At 43.2% G+C, this 24,834-nt stretch overlaps 1 protein-coding gene across 1 annotated transcript in view; it reads right to left on the reverse strand.

Moving 5' to 3' along the window:
• Positions 1–4,673: 4,673 nt before the first annotated feature.
• The window catches only part of LOC126235586 (dehydrogenase/reductase SDR family member 11-like), a 47,079-nt gene continuing 26,918 nt past the window's right edge, over positions 4,674–24,834 (reverse strand). Inside the window, exons 4-6 of the mRNA XM_049944301.1 lie at positions 11,804–11,933; positions 6,191–6,320; positions 4,674–4,754 (exon numbers count right to left, since the gene is read on the reverse strand). Coding sequence (XP_049800258.1) covers positions 4,674–4,754; positions 6,191–6,320; positions 11,804–11,933 — 341 coding nt within the window. The remainder of the gene's footprint in view (positions 4,755–6,190; positions 6,321–11,803; positions 11,934–24,834) is intronic.

A 24,834-nucleotide genomic window follows, 5' to 3' on the forward strand; every position in this document is an offset into this window, starting at 1 on the left:
AAAGTCTCTCGCCCTTGGTAGTAATGCAACTTCCCACAACAGTCGTCTTACGCCAGAAATAATAACAATGCGTGAACTTAGAACACATGTAAATTATCTTTCACTGGGTTGACAATTATCTCAACAACGATTCATTTCCCTTTGTTGTTTTTTTTTTTTTTTTTACTGTTCAATGGCACTTAATTCAGTGCTAGATACAACCGTGATTGAAATGTGTCGACATTCACTCACTGGCAGAGAAATACCACAGACTCTGAAAGAATCTACAGATCCCCAAATTGAATTTGATGAAACCTACGATGTAGCGAGTGAACCTGAAGAGGAATGTGTTGCACGCAAGGATGTGAACAGTGATAGATTACATAAGACTCTGGGCGCCTGAAACTGATGACGCAGCTTGCGAGTTTAGTGACAGTCACATCACAAGCACTTGAAAAATTTATAGCTCCAAACCTCCTCACATTAGAAGACTAGTGGTACAAAACATAGAGACAGAAAGAGAAGACATAAGAGGCGAAGGTAAAGTAGGAATAATAAGAGAATCATTTGAAAAGTTTTTGTCTCCAGAAATTGTCAACATCATAATAAAAATAAAGCGTACCAATGAAGAGGCATAGAGGCAGAAAATATCCAAGACAGACAATACTGAATTCATGGCGTATATAGGACTACTTATTGTTACAGAGAAGGAAAATGACAGTAATCATCTGTTACAGATTTATGGTCCTGCAGTTCAGGAAGGTTTGTTTATACTGCTACCATTAACCGAACCACTTTCCAGCAGCTTACTAAAATAGTAAGATTTGATGACGTTGCAAAGAGAAATCATAATACGCCTAACGCCTAACGCAAAGCTTTTTATGACTACCCTCCATTGCTATAAAGACGAAAGAAATGCCACAATACTTATTAATGGGATGCTATTGTCTATAACGCACAGATATGTAGGTGTGGAAGTCGTCGTGTTCTAAAAAGAAATTAGTGGATCACATCGAGAGGTTCTACCAGTCTATGATGCTGCCTCAGCTAGAATATACGCTTAATATCAAGCCCTCTCCCACATCATTCATACTAGGACTTCCAATAAGAAAAGCGTAAACAAAACACCTGCAAATATTAAGAGGCACGTACCTCATCACAGTGTAGCAGTATGACGGTGCCGGTTTGAAGAGACGTAGATGACAGAATGACACTGCACGGGAAATAAAGAGATGACAGCGGCAATAGTAGTGCGGGATTTCCAATAGTTGCCGACGTGACGTCATTGTATTCCATAACAGAGTAGTTGAAAAGACATCAAGTTATTACCCGAACGGTGTTGCACAGGTATTAAACACACGACCATGATCAGCCGCGTGCGTCGTCACTTTGTAAAACCTATAAGCTGGTTACTAATAACACTGCCCGCTCCTGGACTTCTCATTTGACATATATAATATATAAAAGATAACTTTCACTCTACATTTGGAGGTCATCCACATTAAACACTGTTATGGTATAGTACAACCCTAGGTGTCGCTTATATGGAAGATGTCCCCTCGAACATACAACGCTCTGCCCTGTAACAACTTTGTAGAACTACTGAAGCAAGCTGGTTCCGTTAATGCAGATTTATAGTGCAGTTTCCGGAGGCAGAATACGTGCGCTGTGTGTAAATTAACGGCAACATCTCACATTCCGGAAGAAATGAAATGTTGGCCTATAATAACGTAACGGTGTAATTTAATGGTAAATTCCGCGATTTGTGTGACAGGGTATCAAATGGCGACGGCCAGACCGTACCAACGATGGTACTGTGGAGAATAACGCTTCCGATTATTTTGGAGTCCGAGAATCTTATTATAAAAGCAGGCGGGCAGAATATAATAGTTAATGGTCTACCGTTAATGCAGTAGACAAACTGTAGAGGGGCTTCCGACCCAACGCTAGCAGCATTGGAGACACAGCGTACAAGAGCAGGAGATACAGACTGGGTGCTCGAATACAATGAACGAAACCTGCTATAAGTGCGTCATGGTAAATTGTCATGTGTTACCCAGTTCTCATGTGCTGAAACGGTTTGACTGCAGGAGGAAGGTAGAGCCGCAGCCGTGTTAATGATCAACAACAAGCCAATACTGCTGACATAGTGATCTCAAACCATGTCAGTCTACGTATAATACGTCATAAAGTTCGGGTATACAGCCATTCAGCAAGCCTACCGGCTTCTATAACAATAACACCATATGCTGGTGACGATGTAAATACTGCTTGCTTATACGGATTTCTAAATCAGGTCCCTACAACACAGTCTAAGCATTGCTGTATATGATTCAGACACTCCGTATACCAGTTTTCACTGGATGTATATAAAAGCGTATTTTAGTTCGTGTGCAGGGTTATGAATTGCATATGTGAACTTGCTTACAAAAGCAAGTACATTTATTGTGCATTACAACAGTTACATATCAGTTTGGTGAACTGTGAAGTGTAACGTCTCGCAAAAAAGTAACATGCAACATTCGAGGAAATGAAGAGTGCACAGTCAACTTTAACACAGGTAAAAACGTCTCCACGTAATGGAACATTGCGTTTTCCTCGTCCTGAAAACAAATTTTGCACAGACGGATACCCTCGTTGCTTTATTCAGAATATTTGCCTCAGGTTTAATATTTCACACATCGTTTGCAGTAATTATCGCCTTTTTCGGTCGACAGATGGTATTCACAGAGTGAGTGTCCTTTACACGAATCAGAAACATACATTTGGAGAACCACAGAGCGTGTGCTGTCCTTGGATCATCGTTTTCACGCCAGTACTTCAAACACCACCACAATGAAAACACACTGTTCCAAAGCCACGCCCATCCGCGTGCTGCTTAGCAGGGTGGGGTCACTCACTGAATGTTGTTAATCTAACCTCCTGCGTGCTGTATTACGCCCACACTTTTCTCGGCACAATTTCGGCAGAAATGTATTGAGGCATTTATTCTGGAAAGAAATTTGGACGTATTTTCGGTTTGCACAGTTTGCCTCCCACTCCTATAAATACATTACTGGCCATTAAAATTGCTACACCAAGAAGAAATGCAGATGACAAATGGGTATTCATTGGACAAATATATTATACTAGAACTGACATGTGATTACATTTTCACGCAATTTGGGTGCATAGATCCTGAGGAATCAGAACAACCACCTCTGGCCGTAGTAACGGCCTTGATACGCCTGGCCATTGAGTCAAACAGAGCTTGGATGGCGTGCACAGGTACAGCTGCGCATGCAGCTTCAATACGATACCACAGTTCATCAAGAGTAGTGACTGGCGTATTGTGACGAGCCAGTTGCTCGGGCACCATTGACCAGATTGGTGAGAGATCTGGAGAATGTGCTGGCCAGGGAAGCTGTCGAACATTTTCTTTAACCAGAAAGACCCGTACAGGACCTGAAACATGCGGTCGTGCATTATCCTGCTGAAATGTAGGGTTTTGCAGGGATCGAATGAAGGGTAGTGCCACGAGTCGTAACACATCTGAAATGTAACGTCCACTGTTCAAAATGCCGCCGATGCCAACAAGAGGTGACCGAGACGTGTAAGCAATGGCACCCTATACCACCACACCGCGTGATTCGCCAGTATAGCGATGACGAATACACGCTTCCAATGTGCGTTCACAGCGATGTCGCCAAACACGGATGCGACCATCATGATGCTGTGAACAGAACCTGGATTCATCCGAAAAAATGACGTTTTGCCATTCGTGCACCCAGGTTCGTCGTTGAGTACACCATCGCAGGCGCTCCTGTCTGTGATGCAGCGTCAAGGGTAACCGCAGCCGTGGTCTCCGAGCTGATAGTCCATGCTGATGCAAACGTCGTCGAACTGTTCGTGCAGATGGTTGTTGTCTTGCAAACGTCCCCATCTGTTGACTCAGGGATCGAGACGTGGCTGCACGATCCGTTACAGCCATGAGGATAAGATTCCTGTCTTCTCTACTGCTAGTGATACGAGGCCGTTGGGATCCAGCACGGCGTTCCGTATTACCCTCCTGAACCCACCAATTCCATATTCTGCTAACAGTCATTGGATCTCGACAAAACGAGAGGAGCAATGTCACGATACGATAAACCGCAATCGCGATGGGCTACAATCCGACCTTTATCAAAAACGGAAACGTGATGGTACGCATTTCTCCTCCTTATCATCACAACGACGTTTCTCCAGGCAACGCCGGTCAACTGCTGTTTGTGTATGAGAAATCGGTTGGAAACTTTCCTCATGTCAGCACGTTGTAGGTATCGCCACCGGCGCCAATCTTGTGTGAATGCTCTGAAAAGCTAATCATTTGCATATCACAGCATCTTCTTCCTGTCGGATAAATTTCGCTTCTGTAGCACGTCATCATTGTGGTGTAGCAATTTTAATGGCCAGTAGTGGATATCCGGGATGGCTGAATGACCATTATAGATCTGTAGCTGCCGTGAGGTGGAGTCACAAATCACACTTCTGCATCACGTGCAGCTGCAGTCGAATTGGAGAACTGACTCAGCACAGCCGTATCATGCACGATACGACCTTCTGACGCAACCTGAGACACAGGTGAGGTCCACAAAACTCTTTTCGGTATCTTGAAAGGTCGAGAACCTGAGAACGGACGACTTGGCACCGTGGCTGTTGTGACCAGCCTGCTGCAACTAGAGATCAGGCGGGTCTCCCAGTTGCAGCAACAGAGTCATGAATGCTAGCATGCGAGTATACACTCCCGACCATGGACCCTGTGTACACATCAATTTACGTTTTGGACTATTGGGATTTTAGATACACAGAGAGGCTTTCAAGGGACCATGGATGCAACGAGCAATCGACCACTAGTACTTTAATCGTGGTACTGACGAAATATCCAAAATTATTTCTCCAATGACGTGACGTGCGTGATACGAGTGCGTCCACGTAGTATATTTAGTAAATTTCATGCGTTTCTATGTTTAATAGGATTAATCTCGCGTTTTTGTAAATGTGATTTCATCCAGTCATCAGCGCAATAGTTGCTCACTGAACAGCCAGTTGCGCAGCTCTTGAAAGCAGCAGCGACCATTGGTGACCCATCACGAGTCTGGAAAGTCGCATTAGACACCTCAGGTGTCACTTGTTTACCGCATGTGCTCTGTTTCCAAGGCACCTCCTAGTGCACCCGACGCGGTGGATCCGCCCTCACAGCATCGTCAGTGGCAGGTAGTAACGCTGTCGCATAGCACGAGGTGGACGGCCGATGTGGAGACTGGCCGCCTGGCCTCGCCCATTCACCCTGTGAGTGAACAGATGGCCGCTCCTTCAGCAGTGCCCAGGCAGGCTCACGGGGGGAGCTGTTTACTGGTTATTGGGAGCTCCAGTGATAGGCACGTTATGGAGCCCATTAGGCCGGTAGCGTTCAGGGCTGGAAAGAAAGCCCGTGTGCACTCTGTATGTCTGCTGCAGGGTCCTCATAAGAGATGTGGAGGCGGCCTCGCCTGTGGCTACAGAGCATGCGTGTTCCAGTCGTCTGGAAGTGGCTCACGTCGGCACCAACGACGCCTGTCCTCAGTTCGTACAGCCATCTGGCTGGGGAGGTGAAAACTGCTGGACTCGTGTGAGGGGTGCAAGCAGAGTTCGCAGTTTGCAACATCGTTCCCAGAGCTGGTCGCTGTTCTTTGGTTTGGAGCCGAGTGAGGGAACTCAACCAAATTCTTCGTCGACTCTGTGACGACCTTGGGTGCAGATTTCTGGACGTGCTTTATCGTGTGGGGATTTGTAGCACACTCCTTGACAGGTCAGGGGCGCTACACAAAGGAAGCAGCTCTGATGAACACTCGTCAGTCGATCTACAGACAGGGAAGTCAAACTGACTTCGGAGTAGAGCCATTTCGACTGTCACAATTTTATGTATAAACTGTCGAAGTATTCGTAATAAAGTTCCCAAATTTACTGTCCTGCAAGAAAGATGTCGTGCTCATAGTATTCTATCACGAAGCCTGGATACTTATAATGTGCTTTTAACATCCTGTTCACTACATTTCCTTTCCTGCAATTTATATATACTTGTTTGAACTGTATATTTACCGGGTTGGAAATGTCTCTATGATTGAATAGTATATTTACGTAACCGCAAAGTTAAGAAACACCAGTCTTGCTCGGAGACTTTGAAATGTAACAACGTAATGCATTTGAAACTTACCCCACACCGTATCTTGCTGTTCCTGGCAACCAGGTCCTTCCTCAGTCCTTCAAGTAGAGCCCTGACAGCATGCTTGCTGGCGTAGTACATCGAGTACAGTGGATCGAATGGCATGATGTGACCAGCTATACTGGAAGCAAGAAAAAGAAACAAACTTGTACTGCCTGTACTATATGGATGCAAATTGTATACTGTGTAATTCGGCAAGATTTAACCACCAAACATGAATAATTTTCACAATTCGTATGTCATTTACTTCGGGGAGCGAAAGCTAGCGAATTCTTAACCGTTTCTTGGTTGATACTGGGTAGCCTCATACTGACGTTTCTGTGGAGATGCAAGCTGAGACTCTAATTTTCTGACAGAAAGGCGATAGTGCGACTTCACGGTCACAGTGATCGACATGGAACAATGGCTGTGGGAAGCCAGTTTCCTGGATCTAAAAGCAGAATGCTGGTAGTTTACAGCCCAAGATAGTCGTCTCGTCGTGAGGCCGGTGGGAAAGGACTTCTCGTGATTGACCTGTGGTCGCCAAGGAGGCTTAGGCGAGATGATGCTGAAAGTATGAGATTGTAGAGATAGAATCTTACAGGTGCCATGAGCAGTCTTTTTTAGCATAAGGAATGTACGTGGGATGCCTGCCGCAAATGAATGCTAACGTCTGAAAGAAGTTCTTATGCGAAGTGCCAAGCCGCATTTCTGCCATTACACGGAAGTGGCCTCGACCTCAGGAGGTTGCAGACGCCATTTGACGTCCTCTGTGTAGTCAGAGTTTTCAGCTACGCAACACACTTTGTCTCTGCGACCACTGGCAGCAGTTCCCAGATAATCGCTGCAGAATTGTTCTTCACAGAATTGAATTCGGCAATATACGCACCACGAATCGGCACATAGGAACTCTTTTAACAGTACGTGTGTTAAGTTCCATTTCTTTGATCGCAGAGCCGTTCATTGTCAGTGCCAGTAAGGGTAGAGGCTTTCGTAACTTCCATGTTAATCAGTATCAGCCGCTTAAGTGTTCCTGTCGTATAAGCGAGGACGCGATTCCGAGTCATGCCATGAACGTTTTGACAATCTCAAATTTAGGTTAGTGAGTTGGAGTTAACGTTCTGTCTCAATGAATGTTCACTTTGCATTGTATCTTTGATAGTTGTTTTTATAATAAAAGTATTATCAGTGCCCGGTTGTTCTACTCTTCCTAGAATTAGACTCCAGTCACCGATCTTGGTCAATTTAGAGTGGAGTATCGTCACAGCTTGGGGACTACCGCAGCTGGGGACTGTCATTGGCATGACTAACTTAATTCACTTATTCGGCGATACCACACCGTTGCCATCACGTCATTTATTGCTATCACACATAATCACCCGCAGGTAGAAGGGGTAGTATTGGCACTGAAGTGACAGGACCCTTACGAACACAAGTCTGTATTTATCATTATTTTCTATCCTTAAAATACATAAACTTCAGTGTGATACTGACGAAGTTCCAGGTTCCTCCCTACCAACCATTGGAACGAAACAGAGGGTTAAGTGTGAGGAGAATGTTTGATAGATTCGACCTGTGCAGGAACTAATACACCAGATGTGCTGTACATTTAGTTCCTCCGTGGAGTTTTTCGTTGATGAATATTACTAATGTTAGTTTCAACTCTGCAGCTTGCTGTTGGTCGTAACAGTGAGCAAGTCACAGTATTTAGCACTACTGGGCAGTGGTTTTGGCACATGATGCGTTAGTACACAGATATAGCAAAGTGCATGGAGCTCTACAGAGAGTAGGTTATGAAGATCTGTAGGTAACAATAATTGAGCGCCTTCGTTTCTATAGTTCGAGTGAACACAAAAAAGTATACTATGAGTTTGTTTTTCTTTTTTGCTAAATGGTCCTACACAGGACAGAGACGGTGCCTCGCATTAAAGTCTACTCTATGTTGCGGACTTGAAACCATCTGTCATGCACTTCCTCAGGTCTAAGCGAAGAAGTTTTAATGCTCCGTCGATATCGGGGTTACTAGGACAAAAACTAGTTCAGTTTAACAATGATCATGTTAGGAAATCAACAGTGGTGACATTGAAGGAATTATTCTGGCTTGGGCCTTAAAATAAACAAAGAAACCACAATAAAATTTTTATGGGGATCGCTGGACGGGGGTTTAAAATCCACACCTCCGCCTTTTTTATCCACCACACCGTCTCGCTTAATGCGAATTTTCCTGTTTCCTTAGATGCACGAGAATTCTACATCGTAGCAGAATGCGACATAACTTTCACAGAATCCGTCTTTTAAAGGGAAGTGAAAATAGGCCCGTTGTAACGATTCCTTCAATCGGGAAAACCTGATATAATGCAAATATTTTCTTCTGACAATCAAACGTCTTATCTACACCGGTGCTCAAAATTCAAGCAACAAACGCAAATAGTGCAAGATTGCGTTAATTTTGCAACAAAAGAATATAAACAGGTGGCAGTAAAGTAGAAACAACGTAAGAAATACAGAAGGCAAACAACTGCACCATTTATAACGGTAGACAAAAATGTTCTTCGTTTTTTCCAACTTAATGCATTTTCACACACATTCCGACAACAGGTTAATGCACTTAACATGGGGTGTTACCACCTCTGGCAGCAATAGATGTCTGACTAAGAGTGGTGATGCTGTGAGTGATGTCATCAGTCTCATGTTGAGGCAATAACGCCAATTTTTCCTGCAGAGCTGTTCGGAAGTTTTCAAGGGTGGTTGGGGGATGCTGACGTGATACAACCTGTCTTCCTAGCACATCCCAGACGTGTTCCATAGGATTCAAATGGGGGGAGCGAGCAGCATCATCCGCTTCCAAAAGAATATCAATCACCCGTGCTCTAAAAGTCGAGCAGTATCATCCATCAGTACGAAGTATGGGCCCACAACTCCTCGCAAGAACCACACATGAGGCCCCAGGCTCTCGGCGCGGTACCTGGCATCAGTTAAGCATTGCCTGTTCACTCGTACAATTTTATGAAGAGGTGTTAGGGTAGTCAGCGTAATCCCTGCCCACATAATTAGGAATCCTCCTCGATACCGCTGTCTTTCCTTAATGTTTGGATTCCGAAAATGCGTTCTACGCTCCCTCCAGATGCGTCTGCGTCGATAATCACTCTCCACACCAAAACGGGACTCATCTGTGCAAAGAACATTGGCCCACTGTGGCATGTTGATGGTACTTCTGAGAAGACGCGTCAGAGGTACACATACAGCAGATGTCAGACAGTAAAGGCTTCTGTGCTGTAGCCTTCCACACAGCGTTTGCCTCGCGGGTGCTGCGATCTCAGACGCCAGCTGCCATGCGCTACTAAGGCGGTCCGTCGTGCTCTTACAGCCAAGTAATGGTTCTCTCTTTCTGATATTACACGTGGTCGGCCCTGCCCTGGTCATCGGGATACAGTTTCGATCTCTGTAAACAACAGAACGATTCACATTAAGCCATCGGGGTACATTAGTTTGTGACTGTCCTGCTTCCATTCTTTTTACGGCTCTCCACTACAAAGAGTCTGATAGGCGATATCTCTGTGCAACATCGCACCGTCTGTGACAGTGTACACCACGACCGTGGATGTTGGGCGACTCGACAAATACTATCTCGTTTGATGGGTGCACTGACGTCATCGTTGGCGTGCTTGTCCGTTGACCGGAATGCTATCTTTCATGCAGATAACGATTGTACGGACATCTGTTGACATTTTGTATGATTATATCGTGAATCAGACACAGGAAGGGAAAATAATGGTTTGTTGCTTTAATTTTGAACACCAGTGTAGACTGTGGAGATAAGAGTCAGCTTTCATGTTCGTTAATAAACACACAAAAATACAAGACCTTCTAGTCCTTTTCTAAACAAGAGACGTTGATTGGAAATTGAGCAACGAAAACGCTCAACAGCAACAAAACATAATCGTAATGAATATTTTGTAAACTGGGCAGTTGTTAAATTATGCATCAAATGCAGATAAAACTAAAGTCTGACGAGGTCGGCTGTCATAGACAGTAGATAACCGACCGTCACTCTCGCACACTCACACACACACACACACACACACACACACACACACACACACTATAACAGTAATGATTAACAATGGTGTCAATAGTTAAGTGAAAGAATATAAACTCTAAAAATAAAACATCAACTTCATATCTACAAGTGTTACCTTAACCCAGATAAAAATTACAATGTTTGTAAAAAGTGAGGTAGTGTTTGTTATTTCGGTAGCTATAAATATGTACCAGTACTTCGAGAACCAGGTATTCGGGAAACAGAAATCATTTTATTATTCTTCAACGACAGTACACAGTGATATCACCACCTGTAATTGTACTGTCCGAATTGTAAAGAAAGTAGCTGGTCTTCTAATAAAGAAAGCTAAATGCGGTGTAATGTTAAGCCTAACAGGAAAAGTATCACGCACGTGTATAACCCTGTACGAATATTTGGAAGAGTATATTTACAAGATGACATTGCTTGTGGTTTATCAAACCAAGATTCAATTTTTATATCGCGAAAAATCATTTCTAGTTTTATAGATGGGTAGATAATCTACATATCCTGAAAAAAAGTATATTTAAAGATGTTCATTTTTCTGCTCTGAGAATCTGGTGAACGTGTAAAACCGAAATAGTTACGATAGCTCTAAAAAAAATTAAAAAGATTGGAAAAGTACTAGAACACAAATATCTGTAACCTAAGAGCTAGCGTCAACTCAGGCGTAATGCAACAATATAATTTAAGCTGTGTGGTAATAGAAAGTTGGTTTACTAAGTGTAGTAAAAAATCAAGGAAAAAAGTTTGCTCGGTAAACAACTCACCTTACTTCTTGACATTGTCTCCTATGAGGGACACACACTTGGTCCAGCGATCTTTGTCATCCCATCAACAGAAAGAGGTTCTGTCAGACTCTGCGAAATACTCGTTGACTGCAGCTGTCAGTTTTTCATTTGTTGAAAATTCCTTACCAACAAGCCAAAATTTCAAGTTAGGGAACAGGAAAAAGTAACTTGGAGCTGAGCTTGGTGTACAAGGCGAATGAGGAAGCAGTTCAAAGCCCATTTCACACCATTATCGCTGATATGTGGGATGGAACATTATACTGCTGAAAGAGTACTTTTTCGTGTGCCAACCTAGGTTTTCTTCAGCCATCACAAGTTTCAAACGATCGAGGAATGGAGCATAATAGGTTTCAGGTTCGGGTCTACGTTTTCCCAAGTAATCTATGAGGATTATTCCTTGAGAATCGCAATAAACAGTACGGCACTGGAGAATTCTGAACCGATCTCACTTTACATTGCAACATGTATTTGCTACATGATGAAGAGGAGTACTGTAATCCAAGAACTGTCAAGAAACTTATTAGTTCCTCCCTAAGGTATCTCATGAAATGTTCTTCATGTCAGAGCTATCGCAGGTGTCAGTGCAGAATTCAAGCTTAGGGCGGTTTTGAGGTACCAGAGACAATGATTCTCACGCGGTACCTGATGTCGACGTTTATTGGAAGCTAAATGCTGATTGGCTCTATGTTTAAGAATACCTCTATACAGTCTCACAAGACGAAAATACATCGCTATAGACGCTTTGAGGTCTACCTGCATATGTGGATGACGAAGCCGTCGTCGACTCCCCTGTCCAGCATGCTCTGGACGGCCTCCCTCGTGCAGGCGGACAGCCCCAGGACGTTGACGTCCAGTGTGTGCCGCCACTCGGCTGTCTGTCCAGCTGGGAACACAGCATGCCGCCATCATAAGTCAGCCATAAAGCGAAGGACGAGGACTGTACTGAAACCGTGTGAACTGACACATCATACGAAATGCATATGCTATTAAAGTTACTGATCCTGTATACAATGAAGCTACTCAGAACAGTGTAGTGACAGAGCATCGTCGTTTAAGCTTATTCTGTAATCCTCGTCGCATGAAGTCGAGTGCACACTGTTGTATCTACGTCTTCACAGCCATTTTATGTCAGCAGTATTATCAATTTGAGACTCTGAAGACTGTCTTCCACGGGGTCCAACCTGCAAAAGTCGGAGGGTGTCACATCTGCACTGTACGATGCGTAAGGGATCTTGATCCAGTCTAAGAAGGTGCCAGATTAGCTGCCAAAGATTCGTGCGGTTCGGCATTACCATTGTGAATTTGGATCGCTTCCGTGTTCTTGTGTAATCTCTTCGTGGTAATGCTTGTGAAAGGTGATGGTGTTCTCGCTATTTATGAACAGCGGCATTACAGAAAATCAAGAACCGCGTCCTTATTATTCCAAAAATATAAGTAATGAATTTTTTTGCTGCTGTCTGCCTCTTACATTTGTTTAGTATTCGGAAGGAGATACGTCGCTTGTACCTGGATCTTTTTCATTCTGGATTATATACAGGGTGGTCGGAAACAATCTGAAAAGCTTTTGAGGGTGTTGCAGAGTAGGCTGAGTTGAGAAATATTTTTTAAGAAAAGAACTCGATACGTTGCGCCGTTTCCGAAATAATAAACACTGAAGGTCCCTGAGCGCGCAAATCCAAGCGGCCCGCCAGATGCAATTAGTATCAGTTGCTGTAGCATTGATGCCAACTTTCGAGACTGCTCAGCCTTCGGCTCTGGTTCGATCCTTACTACCGTCCTGTGTCCAATTATTGTGTCGCTCTCTTGCTCGGTATTCGGGAAACAAACAAACATGTTTGGCAACACTGTCTCTGGCGGGCGTCTTGAATTTCCGCGCTCAAGTCGCAACGTCTTGATTGGCTAAATTCCATTGTCTTTTATTCGGACGCGGTGGAACGTATAGAATTATTTTTCAGCACAACTTACCCTGCAACAGCATTACAGACTGCTCAGACTGTTTCTGACAATTCGGTATATTCACGTTTCGTCACCGGCCAGTAGATGGGATGCAAACATGTCTTTATTGGTTTCCAATACTTGCAAACTTCTCTTTATCAGTCTCAATCCAATAAGTTAACACTTTCCGAGACTACAAATTTTCTTCCACTCTACGTAATGCTTTTGGAACGCAGACCATGTTTTTAGAAAGTTCTCAGGTTTTTAAACAATTGTCTGCGTAAATAGACTCGTCGTCTCGCTTAGGATTTGTGTCAATGATTTCAGTTTTGAGTGTCTCACTTCTTACACTATGAAACAGTATTTAACTAAGTAATTCCTTTACTACCAAAAAATTTAATTTCATTATATTTCATGAATATGACTCTTTATTTTTCAATTTCAATATTGCGTAAATGTTTTGAAGGAATCATCATAAATCATTTGTAACTGATATTTTATCGGAAAGGTGCCTAAAAACGAACATGCAATAAATTTATGAATTTAAACTACAAAGAACCCAGGTAAAACGAAACTAGTCACCTCTAGTTAGAAGTTCGTAAAATAATTCAATCGCACTGTGCGGATGGAACCTGCTGCCCAATTGAAAAACGACTCAACTTAAACATAATACCCGGACGGAGTGGCCGGGCGGTTCTAGGCCCTACAGTCTGGAATCGCGAGACCGCTACGGTCGCAGGTTCGAATCCTGCCTCGGGCATGGATGTGTGTGATGTCCTTAGGTTAGTTAGGTTTAAGTAGTTCTAAGATCTAGGGGACTGATGACCTCAGAAGTTGAATCTCATAGTGCTCAGAGCCATTTGAATTTTAAACAGTAATGAATGCGGCAGGGAATGATTCCATCGAATAACACTGGTTAAAAATAGTTAAAGGTAAGAGGGCAGATGGACAAGCATTAGCTCGCCCTCTCGGATCAATCCAACAAGTGAAACGGTATTAACTTGGTATATAGTGTCTCTCTCTCTCTCTCTATTTTAGTCGATTCCCACTCTCCATGACCACCTGAACTACAGCACGCCAATTACTTCTGTCCTGCGTTTTCTCCTGTAGACTTCCCAGGTTCTAATGCATTACTGATGTGACGCCATCGATTCATCTCATCCTTGGCATCCCTCTTCCTTTGCCTCCGATCATGCCCAGCATTACCGTCTTTTCCATAGAATGATGACTTCTCGTAATGTGCCCTAAGAAGGTCTGCTTTTTTTTGTTTCAGTACTGTACCGTCTAAGCAACAGTGTGGTTTTATTTGCTGTATTCGTACTCTTTGCAGTCCATGGAACTCTAACGTATTTTCTTCCAATACCACAATTCAGAGGTACCTATTCCACGCCGTTCAGCCTTTCTTGCGATCCAGGTCATATCAGTATATCACAATTTACTATACGGATTTTTGTTTTAAATTTGCGTCTCTACTCCTTAAAACACTGTTAAAGTTGTACCTCCCCTCTCCTCAAAGCAATAACGGTCTCTTGATTTCGTGGCTGCATTCGCCATCACAGAAAATACTTCCATTTTTTCTCCTCCCGTATGCCATGAAGTGATACGTGCAGTTGCATAACTTGAGTTTTCTTGGCGTTCTCCCTCAGACCAGCCTTTGTACTTTCTCCTTTCACCTTCACTAAGAGGATGTTTAACTCTCTTTCGCGTTCTGCAATCAGTGTGGTGTCAACTGCATATGTAAGATTGCTTATATCTATCTCAGCTATTTGCATTCCAGTTTATTCTTCATCTAGCCCAGCATTCCTCATAATCTCCACTCTTGAGCCAACTCACCGATACCTGGGACCGAGACTCATACTGACCCACTCCCTAAGAATGTGCGTCTTAACATTTTAACATTAAAGGCCGGCAGTAGGAATAAGCAGTATCCACCCCGTACGTAAGCAATTGACCACAATAACTAAATTTTATATATAGTTGGAAGGAGAAACAGCCTTGGTCGTATTTTTTTGTTTTATTATCCGCAAAATCGATTTTCGGTCACTTAGTGACCATCCTCAGTGCTGTAAGATACAATTAAAATTGTTAGCACTGGTATTAACAAGCTTAGAGCTAAGTGACCGAAAATCGATTTTGCGGATAATAAAACAAAAAAATACGACCAAGCTTAGAGTTTGTTAATACCAGTGCTAACAATTTTAATTGTATCTTACAGCACTGAGGATGGTCACTAAGTGACCGAAAATCGATTTTGCGGATAATAAAACAAAAAAATTCGACCAAGGCTAATTCTCCTTCCAATTATATCCATTATCTGGTTGTGGTGCACAAAAGCTCCATTGAGTCGCCAATCAATAAAATTTATAGCACACTATAATTATTCATCTACCTAATTTTTTGCTATGTCATATTCATTTATTTAGGAATTCCATTAAAAATAGCTGCGAGAAGTCGCTTAGTTTCAGAATTACGCTCAGACAACGCTACGTATTTTGAGTATTTTCTAGTGTAGCGGTTCCTTTTATTATGCTAATGACTTACTTTCAAATAAAGTGTTCCCAAACGTATGGAAGAAATTACAAGTTGATCTCAGGTGAGCTGCCTCTTTTAGGGGCCAAACATAAAAATCGGCTTACTTACGATTTAACCAGCCCAAAATCAAGACTGGTAAACAACTAAATATGTGAAATATATGTATAAAGCAACCGAATATGTAAAAAAAATCTGTATGAGTGGCTATACATTTACTTCGATACATGGAATTTCTTCTTTCCTCTGTTATGAAATAACTTGAACTGTCAAATCGGAGTAATACGAGTAATGTTAATGTATCGTGGCCGCACTTGTGGAAGTACCCAGGTCATACTATTATTTATTTTTTTTTACAATCGTATTGACCAACTAGGATTTTTTATTATTATTATTTTTTTTTCAAATGCAAGTAGCTATCTACATTTCTTTCTTCGGCATATTTGCACCTTTTTATTGTCTGATTTCGAGCTGTGCACACATCAGTGGCATTGAGAGCTAGGGGTGAAGGGGGGAGGGGGGGGGGGGAGAGAACCATGACAACGCTCAGGGCGGCGGCAGATTTTTGAAAGCGGCCAAATTTTAAGTTTTAATGTGGCTCTAAGAGGACGAAGGAAACAAGACAATGAAAGTTTTCCATAAGTGAATAAATAGGAAATACAAATCACTCATAAAATCTAGTGTCTTAGTGGAAATTATCTACGGAAACAGGTAACAAATGAAGTGCCGGTTTTCCTAGCGTGCGTCTTTTAAAACAGAAAATATTGCTAGTGGCGGTGTTGCGTTCCCTATTAATTCTTCACTGCCTCTATACAACATTTGACATGCACCTACGTCAGCTTGAAAGCCCCTACGGAAGGGAAAGACTTTATAATAAAGAAATAAAGGTGTCAGCTCGTGATGACCTAACAGTTCCTAAACAACAACCTTAAACACCTGTAGCAACATCACTGAGGAAGACATTTTGTAATAAATAAATAACGAATTAGTAAAATATTCACTGCACGTCACATACCATAACCTTTTGACTACAGACATTCTGATTCGGTGATGTTTACAGGGGAATGATGCGTGTCGTCCTTTCCCTATCCTTCCCTCTCCTTTCGATATGCCGTATATGCCATTTACATCCCTCTTCCTCTTGCCATGGTGCTCAAATTTGCAGACAACGTAGAAAAAAAAATAATTTAATGTTTTCCCTCACTTTCTTTTTCGATGTTGAAGCCCCAAGCAATAGATAATATTAATATGATACGAAAGAAACGTATCAATATTTGTTTTGGAACTGAACTGCACTGCACGAGCTGTTTACCGATTTTCATCGTATTTCACACTGCGCTCAGAAAACTTCATTTAAGATTTAAGTCCCATTTTTCCCTACAGTAAATGAAAGTGCTTTCAAAACTGCTTGTTTTGAGTCATACATGGTGGTCGTGGCATGTCGGAGAGCACGCCTCCTCTATATCCGACTTCAGCCGTTTCTCCTTCGTGTACTACGGATACACTAAATAGGCATTGGTGATTTATACACGTTGTTTCAACAGATACAGCATTTGTACGTAAGCCACCGTGCTGCTATGACGTTCTACTTTTTACAGCAGAAGCGACAACGCAGTACTCAGCTCTTCTGGCTGCCACGTGTTTCGCGCCGCAGTTGTCTACTTCTCCACGGTAGTGTGCAGCGGTGCAATTGTTTAGGGAAAATAGTTAATTTATTCAAAAATCGCAGATGATGTTCTCTGTTTCTGCTACAAACTCTTCCCGAACATTAAAATATTATTCACTTCAGGCGCCTACAGAAACTGGCGGTAGATTTCTGAGACGTTAATCAGCTACAGTAGATCCCTAATGAACTCAGAATCGCACCATGAGTGGGTGAAGATCTCCAGAAGATTAAAATTTGTCAAAAATGTAGATGCAGGAGCCCTGGAAATATTAAATGTGGAAACCCGGCATCGGTAAGGGGTAATCAAACACCTTATAGCAATTGTTCATTTTTTGAATAGATAGTCTTCCTTTGAATGGAACGTCAGACAAAATGTTTATTCAGAACTATGAGAATTTCTTGAAACTGGCAGTGATAATAATAAAAAAAATTCTGGGCAAACATGCAAGGAAGGCAACTCGTGGTAAAGAAATGTCATAAAATTATCTCGGGAAACTCATACAAAGTGGCATAATTCGCAATCTCTGTTAAAAACTGAGAATAAAATATTTTTATTGAAAGCTACTAAATATTACAGTATGATTTTGGGCTATGCACCAGACATTTTTGGTGTATCTCAAAGGAAAATGATAGTGAGTTTACTTAATTGGATTCTACTGATGATATCTACGATACAAATATTCGTGAACATTTTCTTGCTTAGTGCCTGTAAGGGATACATCTGGTTTGGTGCTTCAACAAAGGTACTCGTAAAACAGAAAAAAAAGGAAATTACCTTTGGCAGATGTGAAGGGGCAGCGCAGTGATGACTGTACTAATATGAAAGGCAAGAGCATGGGAATGTAAAAGCGAACTTTGGATAAACCCTCAAGTATTTCAGGTTCCCTGTAGTAGTTATTCCCTGATTCTAGTCGTGAATAATGCTGCAAAGGCATCGTGCTACGCAGTTTCCTTCGTTTGTTTGGTGAGAAAAATTCTTGGTTTCTCTTCTGCATCCACGCGACGCTGGGCAGATTTGTTGGTCATAGACGAGGGGCGTTCAATACGTAATGCAGCGTTTCTTTTCTGAAAGTAGGTTGGTTCTATTCAGGATTCTATTAAACCTTATTATTCCCCACTCTTTTGGTACAAATCCCTATATTTCAACATTATCTCGATTCAGTGTGACGGCCTCACACCACCTTGCTGGGAGAGCCAGTATGCCGACATGGTCCCATTGCACTGCACGACATCGGAGGCATTGGACCAAATAGACGTCGGGAGGTGCGAGATCCTGGCTGTTGGGTGGGTGAGGAAGAAAGGTCCAACGAAGTTCTGTATGCTTCTCTCGGCTGCGCAGACGTGTGTGAGGCTTTCGATTGTCTTGGAGAAGGAGCAGTTTGTTTGCATTTTTGTGGCGACGAATACACTGAAGTCGTTTCTTCAGTTTCCTGAAGGTAACAGAATTCAGATCAGAGTTGATCGTTGCGGCGTGATGGAGGGCAGCAAACAGAATAACCCCTTGAGAGTCCCAAATGGCCGTCGCCATGTCTTTATCGTCTGAGGATGGGGCTTTGAACTTTTTTCTTCGGAGGTGATGTGGTGTGGCGTGACTCCATGGACTGCTGCTTTATTTCGAGGTAATGAACGCATTTATCATCGCCTGTGAGGCTGTTCTTACTAATAATTGCCTCTATCAACCTCTTAACGGGCAAGCAATTCCACGCAGATGGTTCTTCGTTGTTATTCTTTGGTCTTCTGTCAGTTGGCGAGGAACCCATCGGATACACATCTTTCAGTACTCCTATTGGAGAACGACTGCGTATTTGATTGTGATCCGTCGATTACCTTGAACGAGAGTGGCCACTCGTTGCAACAGGTGGAGCGTGACAGCTGTGTGCGGCCGCCCACGAAGCGGGAGATCGTAAGGTTTTGCGCGACTTTTTTTTGCAATGATGACAGACACCTCACCCTACGACTAATCTTACTTTTGTTCAGCGCCAGGTCTCCACAGACATTTTGCAACCTATTATCAACAACTGTGGTCAAAGAATACCGTCCTAACGGTCGGGAGTGCGGTGTGCTGACCACACGCCCCTCCTTATCCGCATCCTCCTCTTAAGATGACACGGCGGCCGGACGGTCCCGGAAGGGCCACTTGTGGCCTAAAGACGGAGCTTTTTTTTTTTATTATCAACAACTGTGAGTCTCTGGTTTTCCGCCGAAGGTTACTCAAGAACAACTCTCGGCTTGCAACGCACCGCTATTTTGAATTCTACGTATGGTGCCGCCAAATGTTGAAACTTCATAAAACTACAGGGGTGAAGCGGAAATATTCCACCACGTCCCACAGCAAATTCCGCATTTTGTCAGCTGGAATCGGGTGAGATAGCGAAGTGTTGCATTACTTGTTGAACGCCCCTTACATGTATCCTAAAGTTGAAGCCATTGACTAAAGCAAGGTGGGAAGGTAGATTTGTTGGAGTTGTCCATCTTTAGTACAAAATATATGACACTAGCGATGCACTGGTTGAAGCAAGCGAAGACGAAAATACGAACATAATGGGTGCACGTGAGGATGGCAATTTGGCAGACTTTAGCCGTGCTTTCCTTTGTTGTACCCCAATATTTGTTCCGTCTCACGGCGAAATAGCTAGCCAAATGCAAACCAGTATTATTACGGGTCCTGTTTCACTTGCTATCGTCTGTCCACTTTGTCTTGTTTCTTGAGAGCCACAGTTCTGTTAGGAATTTTTTGACTTAATTCTAAACGTTTCGTGCCTTTTGCAACTTCTGCCAAAGTCGGCGCTCTACCACTGTTCAGTGTTGCAGCGAACATTTGGCCAGTGCGCAGCTAACAGATGTGCGGGCGTTTCTTTATCTTTGTGTTGTGCTGTCAATATGAACCACATGTGAAGATAACCGTCTACTTACATATGCACTCCGTCTTCAAGCCACGAGTGGCCTACCGGGACCATCCGACCGCCGTGTCATCCTCAGTGGAGGATGCGTATAGGAAGGGCTTGAGTCAGCACAACGCTCTCCCGGTCGTTATGATGGTATTTTTTACCGAAGCCGCTACTAATCGGTCGAGTAGCTCCTCAATTGGCATCACGAGGCTGAGTGCAACCCGAAAAATGGCAACAGCGCATGGCAGCTATGATGGTGACCCATCCATGTGCCGACCACGCCCGAAAGCGCTTAACTTCGGTGATCTCACGGGAGCCGGTGTATCCACTGCGGCAGGGCCGTTGCCTACGTACATATGCACTGACACAAAACTTTTCTGTCCCGAACATCATGTGAATTACAGCAAGCAATCGGTACGAAGCGCAAACCGTGCACATTAGACGTAATGTGAGATTTCTACTCTCCTCTGCTCCCCCGCCTGTCACTGCCCCCGTGGCGCTCGTGGTGATCCTCCCTAAGCTCTGCACGCTTGCCTCTGCTCAGGGAACAAGAAAGAGGCAACAGATTTTAGTTATACACTCTGCAAGTGACATCACTAAATTCTGGTTGACGTAATTAACTTTGGAGTTATAGCTCAAAATATTTCAGACTGTAAACGTTTCACTTCTGTTTTACTGATTGGTTTCCCAGTTTTAAATACCTATTCACATCCAAAAGAGCTATAATGACGTGTGGAATGTGAAAATAAGACGTCAAGGATTAATGATGTCGTGAGGAACGGAAGAGGGGGTTCCTTGTCTCTTGTTCCTTGATCATTGTTCGGAGCCTCGACCGCATCCACAGGGTTCACACAAACTTTACCCCCTATGTAATGTAGAGATGCTAAATTGTTCTTTTATTCTTGTAGACACTCACATAAATCTAAATCATTGCTAATGATAAAACATAAGATGCGCTCTTGAAGACCACAAACACTAATGCAAACGTATGTGGAGGTTGCAGTGTCTGTCGAGCGTTCGCCAAAAGAAGTCCATTCGTAAGCGGTCAGAGGAATTGGGAGTTCCGTACTCTACATTACAAAATCATATGAGGAATGATTACAAGCTAAAGGCATTTAAACCTTCGTTTGCTAACGAATTGAATGGTAACGGTATCCAGAAAGACATTAGGCTTGTGTGGCTGAATGCTCTTCCTTCAAGGGGCGAAGTGTTTTTCTCGGACAAGTGTGCAATATATCGCGGTGCAAGACCCAGGAACGTTTCTGGAATAAAGAACACCAATATTTTTAAGATGAACTTGAACACAACCCACCATATATCATGACATTGGCTGCAATGTCTGCAACCCACTTGGTAGCTCGATATTTCTTCAACGGTCCTGTGAATCACACTGCTTATATCACCATGTAACGTGATTGGTTTATTCCGCATCTGCACGATCGGAAACTTCTCGATTGTATGTGGTTTCAGCAGGATAGGTCACCAGTCGATTCTGTTATCGCCGTTAGAAAATGCTTCAGTGAGATATTTCATTATAAATGGACTGGATGTTGTTCTGTCCGTACGCCTGTACCTTTGGAGTGGCCGCTCCGAAGTCTTGATCTGTCATCCAGTGTGCAATTCGTTTTAAGGGGTTCATTAAACCGAAGGTTTCTGTCGCACGTTGCGAGACAGAAGTGTGTAAGAATTCTATTCGACGTACGTTTACCGCCATCATGCAAGAAATTTGGAGGAGAATTTCACATCTTGCATGGAAGAGAATCATACTATGTTGTGAAAACGATGACGTACCCAGACACTCTGGAATAAATAATTAAGAACAGTCACACAACCTCAAAGTTGTCCTCTGTCATGCTGCCATATAAACACAGTGTCACTGTCTAAGTATATACGGACACTCCATAGGGGGTAATGGGACTTTGTGATCACTCATTGGTCTTCCGGGTAATCCATGCCCCAAAATTCGAAGCTGTATGACAGCTCGGAAGTTCTTAATTGGTGAGAACATGAGACAAATTTTTTTCCACAAATTATTAATAAAAAAGATTTTTCTTCACTTGCGAAGATTTAATATCACACAGTATGCTTAAAAATAATATTTGACCGTGGAAAACATCTGAAAACCTATCACGATCTTCTAGAATCCACTGCACGCAGAGTCGCCCCTTTCCAAATGTGGACCAACAGACTTCTAAGCAATTGATCATTATGTTTTGGCTTATCAGTGTGTGTAAAATAGGTGATATTTATTTAATAAGATTTTACCAATTGTTGGGAAGGCATCGAGGAAAGTAACAACTATCTGAGATCAGAGATAATCATACTGAATGGCTGTTTATTCTGGCTATAGTAACGCTATATTAATCTGTGTCGCGTACCAGGATAACTGTCTACGCCTGTACAGCACACGTCTTGGAGACTCATTCAGACCCCAGCCAGATAGGCCCAATCTTGAGCCGCTACTGCCACTGTTAATCAATGGACGACAGCCTTCAGTAATATGAAATGTATTCGCAGTTGCGGTTATGCGCAAGTATCAGCTGTATAATGGAATGATTGTAACAGTCGCTGTACGGAAATTACCAGAGATCAGAACAAAACAGACTAGCAGATGGGCGTTATATGAGGCAAATTCTGTAATACTGTAATAGGTGGGTATCACCCTCATACTGCAATACTACAGTTACTGTAATTGTCAGCCTGTGTCCCAGTTCGAGGTAGTTCCTGCTTATACGTATATAGGACGAAATTAAGTCTCCCTCGTGTGTGTGTGTGTGTCCTAAGAAATTCCTCCTGTTTATTTTTCTTTCAAATTCCATGAGGTGTGAACAACAGCTACGTGTCCTATCGTCCTATCGCTAGTAACAACAGGTTTATCTCGCATTGTGTTTGCCGTTTCAACATGGCATTGACTTATTTGCCCTCCTGTGAACGCCTAATACTATTAGTTTTCTTTGGCTACGTTGTCTATAGCTGGGCTCATGATATGGCTTACCGGCACACACTGCCTTTACTATTTCATCGTGGAACTGCCTCATCTGCCATCTTGGAACGTCGTAGACGGCTGGTTTGCTTTCGGCATTTTCCCAGAGTAGCTTATGATTCTTTTCTTTGTTGTACCTGCTGCCTCTTTTCTTCTTTCATTGACTGAGCGTATCAAACTTTGTGAAGTGAACAATGCTTTATTGAAGTATCAATATTATGTGACAGTTTTGCTTCTTATGCTACACGTAGTTTGTACAACAAAAATGAGCAGTGGTGGCTTCTATGAGGCCGCGCGCGCGATCGTAATGGCGCCATTTCTGCGCGTTCCATCGATTGTGGGCCTCGTCGTATCATCTTTGTTTGGTTGTGTGTTACCTCTGGGGCTGTGTGGTAAGGAGTGGTGTATGGAAGACGGATCTGGACGGGTGTGTCTGATTACCCGGCGTACTGACGGTTGCAGAGATTTGAAACTGTTGACCGTTAGTCCGCTGGTGCCCGCCTTTTCCTGCAGCGTTTACCGTTGCTGCCGGTCGTTACGAAATGCATCAGTTAATTGTGGTGGCCTAAATACGCCGAGGTGTACTGAACCTCTTGTTAGAGCTACGAGCAGGAGGGCAGTATTATCCAGTGCCTACTTGGAGCTCTGAAGCTATTGACCTCCTTCGCATTTATGTGAAATCACGTACGAAGACTGTTCAGTAACTACTCTACTTAAAGACTGTTAATTCTCCTACAGTGCTAGCTGGCTAGGAATCCGGTTCTTTAATGCCTTTCAGTGACACCTTTTGGGCCTGAGTTTGTCAGTCTGGAGATTTTTGTAAGCGCCAAGGTAGTATTTTGCAATGGTGATCTAGTACCTGAAAGCATTGTTATCATTGAGTATTTGATACTAGTGAGTGTAATTTTTGTTTGTTGTAGACCTAATGGCCCTTCCTAGAACGAGTTATTGGTTTTGGCTTGTAACTGAAGTGCTGCGCAGTCAGCCTCAAGATATGCACGTGTGGGTCATGTGTGTGTGTGTGTGTGTGTGTGTGTGTGTGTGTGTGTGTGTGTGTGTGCGTGTGCGTGTGTGTGTGTGTGTGTGTGTGTGTGTGTGTTTGCACCCCCCCCCCCCCCACTCCATGTTGATGAGCCCTTCGGATTGTAGGAGTACATTTTAACCGACGATCTGCCATTTGGCGCGTACCAAATTACAGTGTCCTTTAGTTACTAAGAGGCCCCAGTAAAGGTACAAATTGTCTTTTTTGCCTTGTTTCAATTATTATGTAATTACTGTTTTAAATGACCTTTTACATTTTCTAGGAAGGTTAACTTGCAATGTTTATGAGCGGGTCGCTGGAGGACGACGGTTCAATCCCGTCTCCGGATATCCTGATTTAGGTTTTCCGTGATTTCCCTAAATCCTTTCAGGCAAATGCTGGGATGGTTCCTTTGACAGGGCACGGCCGATTTCCTTCCCCGTCCTTCCCTAACCCGAGCTTGCGCTCCGTCTCTAATGACCTGGTTGTCGACGGGACGTTAAACACTAATCTCCTCCTCCTCCTCCTCCTCCTATACTGGAGTTTTAATAGTTGGTTTCCTTGAAAATAATTTTAATTGTCCGTTAAATACGACTGTGCATTTTAATTTCTATCAGTCTTTTCTGCTGTTTGTTGACAGCTTTGTATCGGAAGCGGTTGACGCCTTACTGTTCCGTTGGTCCGATGCAGCGACGCGTTTCCCTTCTGCTTCGGCGGCTTTCCCGTCAACGCACGAGGCCTAAGTGTTGGCAGGTCACACAC

Source organism: Schistocerca nitens, chromosome 2 (assembly GCF_023898315.1).
Source record: "Schistocerca nitens isolate TAMUIC-IGC-003100 chromosome 2, iqSchNite1.1, whole genome shotgun sequence".
Classification (NCBI taxonomy): domain Eukaryota; kingdom Metazoa; phylum Arthropoda; class Insecta; order Orthoptera; family Acrididae; genus Schistocerca; species Schistocerca nitens.